At 42.8% G+C, this 15,359-nt stretch overlaps 1 protein-coding gene across 1 annotated transcript in view; it reads left to right on the forward strand.

Moving 5' to 3' along the window:
* The first annotated feature begins 711 nt into the window (after nucleotides 1–711).
* Nucleotides 712–15,359, forward strand: part of LOC139217215 (Na(+)/H(+) exchange regulatory cofactor NHE-RF2) — a 33,581-nt gene continuing 18,933 nt past the window's right edge. The window contains exons 1-2 of the mRNA XM_070848528.1: nucleotides 712–1,383; nucleotides 2,655–2,948. Coding sequence (XP_070704629.1) covers nucleotides 1,177–1,383; nucleotides 2,655–2,948 — 501 coding nt within the window. The 5' untranslated portion in view covers nucleotides 712–1,176. The remainder of the gene's footprint in view (nucleotides 1,384–2,654; nucleotides 2,949–15,359) is intronic.

The raw sequence follows: 15,359 nt of genomic DNA on the forward strand, positions 1-15,359 counted from the left end.
AGGGTAGATGACATGAGTGCACACGGAATTACGGGTGTTCACTGTCCTTCAGTGGTCACAGTGAGGAACTGCAAGTCCACATGAAAGTTATGGCTAGTAGTGCTGATATCCATCCATCCATCCATTGACTATACTGCTTATACTTCAGGGTCACGGGGGCTGGAGCCAATCCCGGCTGAGAGGTGGGGTACACCCTGGACTGGTCAGCAGTCAATCACAGGGAAGACACATAGAGACAGACAACCATTCACACTCACACCTACGGGCAATTTAGAGTCACCAATTAACCTGCATGTCTTTGGACTGTGGGAGGAAGCCGGAGTACCCAGAGGAAACACAGAAAGACCCCAGGTTCAACCTTCTTGATGTGAGGCAACTGTGCTGATATCAATATGTACAACTAGTCATTAACAGATACACCAGTAGGCCAAATAATTCAAGTAATCCAGTTATGTGTGTATGTGTGTATATCTACACATACATAGATACACACACACACACACACACACACACACACACACACATACATACATACATTGACAGGGACATTGTTCACAAACTATTTCCTGCCACGCAGGGGCAGTGTCGTGTCATGTTGCATCCTCAGCCTCTGCCCTGAATATATCAGTTTCCTCACAGAGACAAACAGGTAGCCAGAGCGGAGGGAGGTGGTGCTATTGCGCACAAGGCGCTATCCTTGCGCAAACTACAGCATAACTGCATGCATATTCTCCCACCAGCTGTTATGGATAAATGTGAAGGGAGAGGTGATCTTTTGGGCTCCAGCACCCCTGCAGAAGCTCCAGGGATGCTCCGTTGGAGGCTCTGAAGTCTGCGTGCGCTGCGACGGATCAGTTTTGGAGTCGCCAGCTGTGCGCTTCGGCTTCACACAAGACACACGATCTGGAGGACTGGTCGCATCGTTTTCTTAAAAGTTTGCTACCTTTTTTCCACGTGTTTTTTACGGTGGGATTTCTGCTTTTGAAGTGCATTTGGAGCTGTTTACATTGTTGCGTGCGTTTCTCTGATATGGGCGAAAGCGTGCGTATCGGGCAGGTATGTTTTCTCTCCGTGGAAGTTTAGCCCTGCGCCCGCTCTCATAAACCCTCTCATCTCTGCATTTTAATTATCATATTTTAGCTGGAAAGTGCGAGAGATTTAAAACTACAGTGGGAAATGACCAGCGAGCGGAAACCGCGGCTTTGTCTCATGACAAAAGGGGAGAACGGGTATGGATTTCACTTGCACGGCGAGAAAGGGAAGAGCGGACAGTTCATCCGCAAAGTGGAGCCTGGCTCTCCGGCAGAAGCGTCGGGGCTGCGCGCCGGGGACCGTGTGGTGGCAGTGAATGGGGTCAACGTGGAGAAAGAGACGCACCATCAGGCAAGTAGATGTGCATAGTGGTTTTTACCTCAGACCAACAGTTCGCCCGTGCAGAGGTGCACCAACAGGTCGCGCTGGCTGGTGCGTGCATCCTGACGCAGATGGTTCTGGGACAGCCAGGCACCCACACCGCCCTCCTCCTGGAGTGATGGGTGGGGGAAAAAACTGTTAGTTATCACTGTGAAGCACTTGAAACTTTCTGCTTGTTTTCAGCAGTCAAGGTTTGCCCACATGAAACCCAAGTGTTACTTTTAAGAAAAACCTGCCATTGTTACAGTTGGACTCTCCAATCACATGATCCATTTCACGTGACTAACCTGCACGGTTCCTTTGTCTGGACTGAAGGTGTGCACTGACAAATGACCTCAGGCAGGCTGAGATAGCAGTCTGTGATATTGTTCCACACCTTCACTCTCTCAGTGTGACAATCAGCATGTCACTGGTGGATATTTAAACTGCCTCCACCTCTGCCTGCATGTGGTCTTGTTTCTCTCTGAGTCCTGGCTGGTGGTCAGATGGGGACAGCAGGCTCTCATAATCATTTTCTTTCCCAAGCTCACAGACACAGAGCACCAGCACAAACCACCTCTGCGTATATTAGGTTGCCTGTAACCTTGTTTCAGCTGTTGATTGTTGTGTTTGAAGTTTTCAGAGCAATTCTGCAGCCCTGGTGCTTTAACTTTGGTTAACACGAAGGCTGACGGGGTGTCAGATAATGATGCTTGCCCATATGTTAATTGTTAGAAACCCCCTCTGGTTAAAAAAAAAAAACTCTCTCTGTATAGTATGTTGAGTTTCTACAAAGTTATTGTATGTAAATCAGTGATGTCAGAGCATGTTTTTCTCTGAATTATCATATTCTAGGTCCAATTAATTTTCAGATTATTTTCTCAGTTAATCAATTAAAACAATGCCCATGACTTTATCACGTCTTGTTTTGTCCAACAGAATCAAAAATATTCACTTTTCTATCATGGACAGGAGGGAAAAGCAACACATTCTGCTACCATCAGATGTTAGAAAAAATACTTGAATGTTTAAATGCTAATAAATCTTACAGCACATACAGTCTGATATTTTGGTCAGTGTTTGTATTTTTTCTATCACCACTCTGCCAATGTGTCAATGTGTTTAATACTTTGGAGAGATGTTCTAGCTGGATGCTTCTAGAGAGAAGTCTGCCGTCTGTAATGGTTCAGACTGTAAAGTTATTTTATCGCCTTTTAAACTGAAATGACCAGTGAATTACGCCTCCCTGTCCCATCCCTCAGGTGGTGCAACGGATCAAAGCCGTGGAAAACGAGACCAGGTTGCTGGTGGCGGACCATGAGACGTATGAAAGTCTGCGCAGCCTGCGCCTCACAGCCACAGAGGACATGGCCGTCCTGGGGATCGGGCCTGCTTCCTCCTCCTCTCCTCCGGCCTCACCCTCTCCTCCCCCGTCCTCACTCCCATCCTCCCCCAGCAAGAAGCGGGAGAACGGCTCGGTGTCCAAGCAGCCGGTCACAGTGAGCGGCCAGGTGCAGAAGCCCACCAGGAGGTCACCGTCAAAGGCTGCGAAGAAGGTAAGCAGAGGAACATGTGGGATTAAGATTAAGATTAAATCAGTGTTGTTTCCATCATGATCATCATCCTTGTTTTCTACCCAGCTGAAGGACTCTGCACCCTGTAATGTGTTTAGATAAGTTTAGACTTAGGATCTATAGATGGCTCTATAAAGAGTATTGATCCATTAAGATGTAAGGTGCTCCTGTTTTTCTAAAATGTATCTCATTATTCCGTTGACTGGGGGTAGCTTCCTACCTGACTGGTGTAAAGTGAAAACTGAGGTAGACCCATGGAGGCTGACCTCTAACGACTTTGTGTTGGACTAGCATTTAAACTGAACAGTTACCTAAGGCTGCAACTGATTATTCTATTTCATGAATAAGTTATTCATGTAATTACTTCAGTTATTAATTCACTGTCATTAAAGACTTTCTGTTTTACATTAAAAAGAAAACGGAATCAGTAAATATTCACGTTAGAAATGTTGGAACTAATGATTTTTTTTCTTTATAAATATGACTTAAAGAAATAGTTTGACACTTTGGAAAATAAGCTATTTGCTGCACTGCGAGTTAGAAGATCAACACCACTCTCATGTCCGCACAGTAAATATGAAGCTATTACCAGTTAGCTTAGCTTAGCACAAAGACTGGAAACAGGGGGAAACAGCTAGCCTGACTTAGACATGAAAGTCTCGACGAGAAAAACAATAAAATGTCCAATTATTATCTTATGATGTGGTGTCTTCGTGAGTGTAAACAGAAGGCCTCACTAAGCCTCCTCCTCCTTAGTAGACCAGTAAATGACAGGCTGTAGCCTAAAAACAGACACTCAAAAAAAGCCATCTTAGAGATTCATCAGCTCCCAAACACAAGAGTTAAAAATACTAAACGCATTAGCCAACAGATTGCAGGTAGTGAGTCAACTCTTTGAACAGATTCTCCTCAGCTCAGACATGCTTTCACCCCAGACTTGTTTTCTGGCGGCTTTGCCAGTTTCAGATTAGATTAGTAGATGTCATGCAACTTTCCATCCTGTGCTGCAGCCTTTCATGCATGCATGTCCGTCTCTGAACGAGTGAGAGTCCAGAGGGAAGAGCCTGGCTAGCTGAAAATGTTCCAGATGTTGTGTTAGGGGTCAAAGGGAGCAGGAGAGGTCGGAGGGCTGGACCCATCAGAGGTTAGGAATCTGGCAATGGACAACGCAGTGACTCTGCAGAACAGGAAATCGTAAAAAAAATAACATATGCAACATATGAATAAAGATGGCTGGCTGGGAGATTTTCTGAATAACTTTCTATTGTAGACATTGAATTTATGTGAAATGATGTTCCAAAGGGACTGTTCTCTTACAGGCCATTGACATCTCATCTTCCTGCCTTTAAACACACACTGATTGTCACAGTCGATTGCATAATACTCAAAAGTCATCTGACATATTTTAGTTTTTTTGTTATTTTTATTCGCTGCATGATTATTCCATGTCGACATGCTAAACAGGATGTGTTTCCGTCCGTTGTGTCTCCCCTGGAAAGCAGAGATGCGATGAGCTTAGGCTTCACATGGTCCCTATCAGCGAGACGAGGCAAATTCTGCTTTCTGCATTCAGGCTACACAACATGTGTTTTCACTTAAGTTTGCCCTGCCAATATGTGAGCGGTACTCAGGCACTATTTCTACAAGAGCAGTGACAGGGCCAATCAGTTAAATCTTAAATGTGCGTGTGTTTTTGTTGTGTGTGTGTGTGTGTGTGTGTGTGTGTGTGTGTTTTTGTTCAGCTCTGGCTTTTGCGACCCGTGGGGAGAAATCCTAGTGCTTGGTGGGGTCGCATTGGCCCAGCTACGGCTCAGGAAATGCTTAGAGGTTTCTCGTTTCTGTATTTCTCTCCGACTTTAATGACTCTAATGAAAGAATGGAAAGAGGGTTGAGCTGGATGAGCCAAAAGGCATTTGCAGTGCAAGGCAAAAAGTAGGAAAATTGGAGGACAATGTATGAACTGCTGTTGGAACATTAATTTTAAACAACTTCATTTACACACTGAACACAGACCGATCATTAACTACCTCCTGCTCAAGCTGGCGCTCCTGTGCCACCAGTTTGGCACTTTGTCGTCTCTGCTTCCTGTCGCATGTCAAAGGAAGCTCTTCCACCACAGATATGCAGACTCAGTATTGACACTGTACGCTGATACAGCATATTATGTCTTGTGTGTAGTAGTCATTCGTCCATGTGGCTGGCAAGCAGCTTTGGCAATCAATGTGGTGTTTACCACAACAAAAGCAGATGAACAAACAGACTAATCAGCAATGAAACCATTAATCACCAAGTGAATCGCAGCTAAATAGAATATAGATCCATAGTCTTGATGTCTGTCAGCTGGAAAAGTCGACTAATCTTGCTGTGAGGTGTTTCATTTTGCTCATTCTGATCTGTAGGAGACTGCTGAGAGCAGCAAATTTCATCTCGGATTTTCATTTTCAAGAAAAGGCAGGAGAGAGAATGAGGGAAAGATGGAGAGAAAGAGAGTATGCAGCATCTGGTCGGAGGGAACTGAGAACAGCCAATAACAACCCTGAAGATTTGTTGGATGGAGTTTCAGGAAGTGGGCCCCCCTAAGTGGAGCAGGGGAGTGGGGGGGAAGCAAAAGGAGCTCAGGCTAGTGGAGTCACACTAGAGGGGGAGAGTTGTTGAGGAGTTGTTTGAAAGCACTTGGCGCTGCCTGTGCATGTGCCAGTTTGTCAGTCACCATGTTTACGTCCACGCTAATATTCACTATTACTCCAATAATGACAATATTCCAAGTCATGCAAACAGCCTGGTTACATTTGGATAACCTGAATTAGGCCTGTTTCTGAATGAATCTGAAAGTCAAGACTTGGGAAAAGCAGATATAATTTGGGTTTAAGGAGAATTCTTTGGACTTGCACACAGGGCATTCAGAATATGCTTCTCAATTGGAGTTTTTTTCCCGCAGTTTGTGATGTGTGTCTTGCCTGTTTATGGTCAGCTCTGTGCGTTGTAAACGAGCCAAACGGCCAATAGTTGAGAGGGATGGGTTAAAGATGCATGCCCAAAAGAAAAGCTCGCATTTGTGGTCAGAAAGAGAAGCACACACCCACTTTAAAACATTTCTACAGACTTGGATATCAACACGTTTTTGGATATGCGCAGATATAACGCAGACCTTGTCAATATGGTGGTTGAAGGAATGAAAGACGGAGGCTGTGTTTGCACGGTTGATCAAGTCCATCACTGATGAAAAACGTAGGAAAAAAAATCCTTGACACAAAGCAGCCAAAGCCGTTCCACTTTTCCAGATTTTGACGCGATAAATGGCACATTAAAAAGTATGCACCTAAACAGGAATATCAGTGGAATATTAATTTTCATTAGTCATATAAACAAGTTTGTAGAAATACTGTCTTTTTTGGAAGGAAGGCAAATCTGGAATATTTTGTGGATGTAAACATACTGACTGTATTTGCACATGAAATTATGCCTTTGCAAATGATGTGTCTGCAGCACTTTGACTACTGCTCAGGATTGTTGAATAGTCTGTAAACATCCAGCCGTTTTATTTTGCAGTGGTTTCGGATTTAAAGATTGAATGTTAGTTTAGAGCAGAGATTTTCAAAGTGAGGCAAGAGAGATGTGAGGAAAATATACTGCCTTGAGTTGAAAGGGACAGTTAGTTTTAGTTTGGCCTAGTTATCAAAATGGTCACAGACACACAGCTCATGGAGACAGTCACTGTGCTTAAAAACTCTCTGAGTCATACATCAATCAAATCTGCACACAAACACATGATACAAGTATTTGTAGATTCAGTATGACTTTCCCATGGTATCATGTTCTAAGATGAACTGCAGAACTTGCCTGAGAATCATCGTGTTTTTGAGTTTCCTTCAGCGTCAAAGTAATCCTGTGATCGTTGTCTCTTCACCCATTGGTGCATTGCAACTGCTGAAAGCTAATTCGACATACTTTTAATAGTGCCAATATACTGAGTCCATGAAAACCCTCAAAATATGAGAACTCAAAACTTAAAACATAATTTCCTTACAATGAGAAGAAGGTAGAGGGTGACTTTGAAAAACCACAGACTGCAGAGGCAATATGAGGACCGTGTTAAAGTGTGTCAATATTAAATATTGCAGTAGACTCGCCAAAATTTTGTATAATCAAAACTTAAGAACGTTTATTTTCTTTATCCTCTCCTTTCTGCCAAAACAACAGGAAGCAGATTACAGTCGAAGGACACACAACATAAACCCCTCACACGGACATTTACGAGCATGTACATGGTTGCAGTAGAGACATGGGTAGACATGAACCCTGTTTGCAACTATAATCATTTGCACATTTCCCCAATAAATTACCCAGCTCTGGGTTGTGTGTGTGTTTGTGCGTGTGTTCCCCAGGTTACGTGACATGGCCTGTACTTCTCTGTTTTATGGCCACTCATCCCCCAGGTTTCATTGCTTGCTTCTCTATCTGTGTGTACATTCTTGGGTCAGCATACAATATGCACTGTGAATAGAAACAAAGCTTGTATTTTTTTTTACCCCCTCTGTGCTTTTTTTTTTCTCACTGCATTTCTCAACTCACAATATCACAAACTGTTAACCATGAACAAAAGCTAATTTTCTCTATTTATCCCATTTCTTCACCAAAGCTTCCCAGCACAACAGTATTACAGCTGAGTCATGCTGGGCTGTTAGAAATCCAATATTCAGGCCTTTATAGGCCATTACAGTTAACCATGACCAACAGTGAATTACACAACCTTATATAAGCCTGGTTGGTGTAGGCTTGTGTGTAGCCAGACACTGTTTTGTTTTTGGATTTAGGCCTGAAGAATCAAGGGCGAGTGTTAGAGAGAAATGCTGCTAACACTAAGAACATCACTCGATTTTTGTCTACTTTTGGCGTATGCACAAGAATTTAGTCTAAAGTTACATCAAATATTGCCATGACTGTCGTCGTCGACAACCAAACTTATTATTCGTCAATCAACTTTCCATCTTTAGAAGCGGAAACGCCCCCTAATATAAATGAATTTCTGGAAAAAACAGCATTTAAATCAGTGCTTTCACCTTGAATACATTTCTGTATCTTTTACATGACATTTTTTCGTGGTATATTGAAATTCAAAGGCGAGGTGGACTTTGTGAAAGAGACCTGGACTACACGTCAAACTGGGAAAAACACTTTAAAGACATGTCATCTTGCTCTCAGCCCGTATCTCTGTGACAACATCAGAAAAAATTGTATCAAATTGGAGCAGAGCTCAGCTTAGTCACTTTCTCACATGTCGTCTCTCAAAACAATTTTCTGTTCACTTTCTTGCCCGTAGGCACGACGGTTGCCAGCAAATTGCATCAAACGCATTTAACAGAAACAATGATTGATGCTGGAGTGCTGCCTGTGCCTATTTCAGGGAGAAAGGAGGAGTCGCTTCAAGGACAAGAACATTATGACTCGGGTTTGAGACGTATCATCTTACCTGAGCACACACCTGAGGTGTCAGCGCTCTGTCACGTGGGTGCGTCATTAACACTAAAGCTCAAGATAAAGTGTCAGGTGTCACTTTCTCACCAAAACCTTTTTTTAACTCGCTATTGCACAAGCACACACATGGCCTTTGTTGGTCAGAGAAAACAAGGCAGTTGATTACATAATTTTTGACTATAAGATATCATGAGGGGCATTTTACTCTACTTTCTGGTGTTTTATAGACCAAATAATGAATCCAGAAAGTTATCAGCATATAAATCTAAAATTAAAATGAGCGTTATTTACAGTCCTACATGCATACATGAACCTACAGTTAGAGACAAGAATATCAACATGCTAACACAGCTACAACATGAGGAAATATTGCAACCGTGCCGACAATTTTATCTTAGTTGCCAACAGAATTTGCATCCCTCCATCTCTGCTGTGTGTGTCAATTGAATGCGAGGAGGCAAATACAGCAGAAAACCAGACATAAATTAACATATTAGGCCGTATAGACAGGTTAATATATTCCACAGCCACACACGGACAGACATTTTCCTGGCGTGTTTACGGAAGTTGCCTCATTTGGAGGAGATATTGTTTGTGGTGCTCTGCTCTTCCACCTCTCCGTGGTCTGAATTTTCCCTTTCTGTTGGTGGCGAGCCCTCCACCACACACACACTAACATATTGTGGTCTTTTGTTGTTGTTCTTTCCAGTCATGCTGGACTCCGGGTTGGCTTGTTGGGAAGTACATGGAAAGTTGTTGCCATGGCGACAGACAGCATCAGGATTAGTGCGCTGGGAAGATAGATGTGGCAAAATTTAGTAAAATAAAGGTTTGATGTAAGATGTGTGAGAATGGGAAAGGGAGACAAAGAAAACAGGGATGCAGTGTTTTTCTTTTACTTTGAAATGTCCGTTGTGAGTGTAGACTTTATTAAAGTTATTTCCAAGAGCTTTGGGGCTTTGGAGTTTGAAACAGTTGCAGTAGTCCAGATGACTGGCCCAGCTGCTAGCACACAGACTAACATGCGAACAGCACATTGTGTTGTAATAAACCTCACTACATCATGTGTAGGATTTGCAGAAGCCTGCTAGAGATCATCTACTCCCTGTGGAGCACAAACACACACACGGTTTGTGGCCTATGTGTGTGCATGTGTGTCTTTGCATGGTCACAAATATAATACAGCTTTGTGTGACAAATGTGTGCTCACGAGAGAGTACAAGTTTATGTCCTTATTTGTGCACGGCTATGGCAGGAAACACATGTGTCACAGGTGGTGAAACCGTAACAAATTTCCATCTAAACATCAGCAGAGACTAAACAAGTCAAACATGGACGCAAAGTACACCAGAGAGTCCCTACAGCTTTTGATAAAATCATCCTACAGAGATCTTCTGTAAATACTTAAAAAAGTGCATCTTTAGGAGTTGAAAGTTGTATTTGAGTGAAAGAGATCTGCGTAAGAAAACTACGGACAAGGAGCACAGTTTTTAAGGGTCAAGGCTTGAGGTCACGGGGTCAGGACAATAAACAAATAGTAACATTTAGAGAGAGAGAGAGCAGCAGAAGGGTTATCTTTGCTGACAGTAAACAAAAGAAGAAGCTGCATCACACACACACACACACACGTTAGAAACACTGTTCTCTACATTGATTTTCTGCAGTAAACAGATTCACTGCAGATGTTGTAAAGATGTTGACTGTCATCTCAATTCTTGTTTGGCACATTATTCTTTCAACGTCCCTCTGGTTTGTGGTCTTTGTGCCGCTGCTACCAAAACATAATCATGTCTGGCCATTAGTAGATAACAATTCAAAATGAGATAATGTCTCAGGTCAGGCTCCCTGACATCTCAGCCTTGTCCTGTTCACTAGCTCAGGTTTTCATTTTGCCAGGATAATAGGAAAAAGATGTTGCCTGTCGGCTCTAATGTAAATGCACACAGAACAGGAGTTGTCTGGAGGTCTTTAGCCTGTGTGATATTCTGTGAATGATTTGTGCCTGCCAGCCAGACACACTGTAAGAGGCGTACAAATGTGCGGTTGTTCCTTATTGCTTTGACAAAACGAGGCGTTTGAGGTTGTGTACGATACTTTCTGGGCTAAACAGTAGCAGCACAGTAGACCAAGACAAGGTATGTAATTTGTTAGACCTTCAATTAAGCTGGCATGTCAGTTAACAACACTTTTCCCAAACTGAAGTGAACATTTAATCTCAGAATAAAAGTATTCATGTATGATATCAGATAAAATATACATTTACACACATTTGATTTAAAGTGACCGTACACACTGAGAGTGAGTGACTAACTCTTTTTACTAACATCTGGAGCTGGTGTTCAAGACCTCCCACCCCCCACCCCCCCTCCTTTGAATACCAACTGTGTTACATCAAGATGCAGGGGTCCAGATTCTGTGTGTCTGCATATATGTGTGTGTGTGTGTGTGTGTGTGTCTGTGTGTGAGAGTAAACCAAATTCCTGGAGTAAAAACACAGCCTGTAGGATGTGGAAGGGTCACGAATGGGGAACAAGGGCGTGTGTTTCTGAGGAATTAAGGAACAAAACGGGTGGAATTAGTAAGGTGGCTAACATAGGAGACACATGAACAACTGAGCGTATTGTCTTAAACGTGTGTGTGGGTGTGAGAGTGAACACAGCTGTGGGTCTCCATGTATTATCTCCCCATGCACAGCTCATAATAAATCCAAATGTTGCTCTTGCTAACTGGGAAGACATTGACCCGACTCTCTCTTCAGATGTAGCTTGATTCAGTTTAGCAACACAAATAATTCTCTGACTTTTACAGGAAATGTCTTTGTCACTGTGTCATGAATTAAGTTATAGTGTTTACACAATTTGATATGAAATAATAAGGAACACTTCCTTATCCAGGATCTCATGTTTCAATCTGGCTTTTCAAGTAAAGCATAGCACTGAGAATGCTCTACGTAATCTCCCCCTTATAGAGATGTAAAGATTTAGCCGTAATTGTACTTAAATGAAGCTCTGCACTTGATAAAGTAGATCACAATGTCTTAATGTGTTGTCTAAAAGAATTTGTCAGAGTTGCAGATGCTGCTCTTATGCAGTTTGTCTTCTATCTCTCAATTTGTTCTTAACTGTGGAGAACCCCAAGGCTCTGTCCTAGGTACCCTTCCGCTTTGCCTTCTGCTTTGTCTCTATCCTCTTGGTGAATAGCCATAGCCATAACATTTCTTTTCATTTGTTAATGTCGATGACGAGCAACTTCATGTGTCTGTAAAATCAGGAGCAACCACCAATCTTTAAATACTGTCAAATAACTCCCTCTAATATCTGGCCTAGTGTCAGAAATTTACGAGTTATTTTTCATTATAATCCAACTTCTCATTTTTAAGTTAATGAAGAAGTTCTGTCTTGTATTAATCAACTTGCTATTGTTTTGAAAACAATTGTTTTGTTTTAATTTTTTTTATCTCACTTTCTGACTTGGAGATGGTAATTCATGCTTTCATCTTTTCCAGTTTGCTGCTCATACTGGAATGATTATGAAGTTGTAACATTTCTGCGGCACTCTGTCCATCCATAGTCTATGGATAGAGTAAATTTGTAGAGCTAATTTGTAAGTGTGGCAATTGAGAGACTTGACCCAAAATTAAGCATTATTTATAGATTGCACTACTTTTGTGTAGCCCTTACTGGGTCAGAGTATAGGAAAACAGGCCTGCCATATCTTTGAATCATGTGGGACTGATCTCTGAATTCCCCTTTTCAAATCATTAACACTCATATTTAGTCAGTTCCTAGAGTCTTTATCCCACCAAATAATGTCTGTTTGGGAAACATACAATCACTCTGCTTCTCTATCTCCATTTTATTAATCTCATCGGTTGTTGCATGTGGAAATAGAAGTGGAGCGTAGGTCGGCTGTAGCCAGGCCAAGGATCGATCGATGCGCTGCCCACACAACAGCATCGCCAACAAATCCGGGAGAGACAAAGAGAGAGAACTCAAGAGGCAGGCAGCAAGAAATTCTTCATTGCTACACCTCATTACTGCTGATGGAGAAGTTCTTGAAAGCAGTGAAGAGAGCTTTGGACCCAGTGTGCTTTAGCAATGTGTGCTATTGTCACACCTGTGCTGTTTCACAGCCTTATCCATAGCTATAACTGGCTGTTATTGTCCCTCCTCGCCCATGTTCAGTCCCTTCACATGTTCGGTTTTCATCTGCTCACAGCTGAGAGCCAGCGTACATTCCCACACATCGATCCGTGCAGCGTTCACACACACTGAGCCGTTTGTGTTTTTGATATCCCACTGGCCCTGCTCTGTTTCGCTCAGCTCACACATCAGCATCTTGGATCACTTTAATTGCAGCCGTCCTTTTCTCTGTTTGTGGGAGTGGAGTAGATGTGATGGGAGAGAGGTTTGGTATCCTTATGGATCCTTATGGGAATAGTATGAATGCATGAGTAACACTCAGCAAACAGAGGGGGAGGTGTAGTTTATGTGAGCATGAGGCAAGGTCAGTGTGCGTTACAAGAATGAGAGAGGACGTCTGTGGCATAGCAGCAGACAGGAATCCCCTCTAATTGATTCATTATGCTCTGGAAAGTGGGAGAGAGAAATTTAGATCCATCTGCTGTCTGTTATACACATATACACACAGAAGTACATAAATCTTTGGCCTGGTGTCATCTCTGAGGCCTCCCCCACACAAAGCCTGTTCGTGACTCTATGATGTCACTTACACAGTACGTCTTCACCAATCTGGGCCCCACAGGTTTAAAGACACACACACACACATATACATATAGAGCTGCAACTAATGATTATCGATTCATGTGCTGACTATTTACAATTAATCAAGTGTTTGCTCTATAAAATGTCAGACATTTGTTGAAAATCAGATGCTGGATTTTTTTTTTAGGCCAAAACACAATGCTGACATAACAGCCCATAGTAAAAGTGAAGTTAAACAATCCTGATACGGATCAATTTATTTTACAGTGTGAAAATAAACATGTCAGTGCTCTGAAGACAGTGTTTCTAAATGGCTTCAAACCATTATTTATTGGCGGACATAGACTTCAACAGACAAAGAAAATCTGTAAATATTGAAATTTTTCCATTTGGGATGCTGGGACCAGTAATTTTTTCATCAACTATTTCAGCATTTCAACATTTCCCACAAAACTTCACCCCCATTTTATACTTTCACATTCTCTGCCTCCATCACGCTCCTCCCTCTCTCTTACTCTTACATCCTAACCAAGGGATGACAGATGTCTGCCACACACTGATAACAGGGGTGTGGACACACACACACACGCAGGTTACATTAGCAACATCAACGGCTGTACCGTCCCTCTTGCGAAAAACAGAGGTAGAAAGAAAAACTGACAAGAATATAATGAAGGGGAAAAACAGCTTTTAATCTAATGATAGATTTAAAAGACCAGAGAAGATAAAGAGGAGAAAATAGTTGCATTCACCTTTAAAATCTCACTCCCTCATCTGTGACACACACACACACACACAGCAGCACATAACTGCTGAATATATCAGCACGCCAGCAGCCCACACAATTTAAACTGACATTTAAATGCAAGTAGGCGCAAATGTTGTATTCTGCAGTCACTTCATGTGAACGCGTTGCACCATGAAGCAGTCAGAGATAAGAGAGGGGCAGAAAGTAAGAGGGAGTGGAAGGGTTAAAGAACTCGGGCCAATAGAAGACATGAAATACCACGACATGGAGGGTGGAAGTGTGCTCCGCAAAATAAATAGAAGATTAGGGAAGAATGGAGTGTAGAAAGATAGTGTCAGACAGATGCAGGAAATGTAAGAGAGGGGTTCAAGCCACCTGTTGGTTTGCCTCCTCTCCTCTCGCTCTCGCTCTCTCTGTCTGCCTTCGCATAGTTTCGCTAACCTCCTCAAGATATGCTCCGACCGTGACAATGAAACAGACGCAGAGGAATATTATGAGACACTGTTATTGTGCAGCTGATGAACATAGACGTTATGGATAGACGAAGGGATGAGACGGCTTCGTAGATTGCTGAAGATCAGGGATATGGTCACAGTCATGAGAGTCCTTTAGATGGTTTATTGGTCGACGACAGCGCTTTTGATCTTTTTCGTTCTGCAGCATATGACTAGCATGAAAGAGGGCCGTGAGAATTCAATCAACTTCAGGCTCTCAAACAAACTAAAGCTGTGCTCTCTCTCTCTCTTTCTTTCTATCAGAAAGACCGTAACAGGGTGACATGTACAAACGCTCGCGTTCCCATCACCAGGCACAAGACTTTGTTTCACAGCCAGTTCAATATAGAAACACAGCAGCATGTACGTAGAGACAATACATAGAATCTCCATAGAAATTTCATGGATCCAGCACACATTCAGTCAGTGAAGCAATGCCACAGGGAAACTCCTGCTGAAGTGAGCTCTCCTCCATTTTAAGGTCCTGTGTCTCAGTCCAGTTGGCTGTAAAGTGACGTGATGGTTGAGTGGCTGATCAGCGATCAGTTCCCTTTGGTATTGTGGCGGCTGGGTGTGTGGTGGCTCTGTGGTCCACGTCTGAGAGTTTCGGCGTGGGAAGGCAGTTGATTTTAGAGGCAGCATGTGTAATGCTGGTAAGTTTGCTTTTGTTGGAGATGGTCAGTGTGGTGAAGAAGCAGGGGCAACAGTACAACAGGATGGGTTGAATTATGCTTTTGTAAAGAAACAACAGGAGGTGGGGGGGGGGCAACAGACTGTGCTCTGAGTTTACAGATAACATGGAGTCTTATGCTGGGATCGTTTATGGATCCCATTGATGATCCCAATGTGGTTTTATTGTCTGAAGTCAAGATTCTTGAAGTCATTGACTTGTTCCACAGTCTTGCCATGGATGGAGGGGGGGTTCAGTCCAGTGGGGGGTATCTTTGACGTG

This window comes from Pempheris klunzingeri, chromosome 17 (assembly GCF_042242105.1).
Source record: "Pempheris klunzingeri isolate RE-2024b chromosome 17, fPemKlu1.hap1, whole genome shotgun sequence".
In the NCBI taxonomy this organism is placed as follows: domain Eukaryota; kingdom Metazoa; phylum Chordata; class Actinopteri; order Acropomatiformes; family Pempheridae; genus Pempheris; species Pempheris klunzingeri.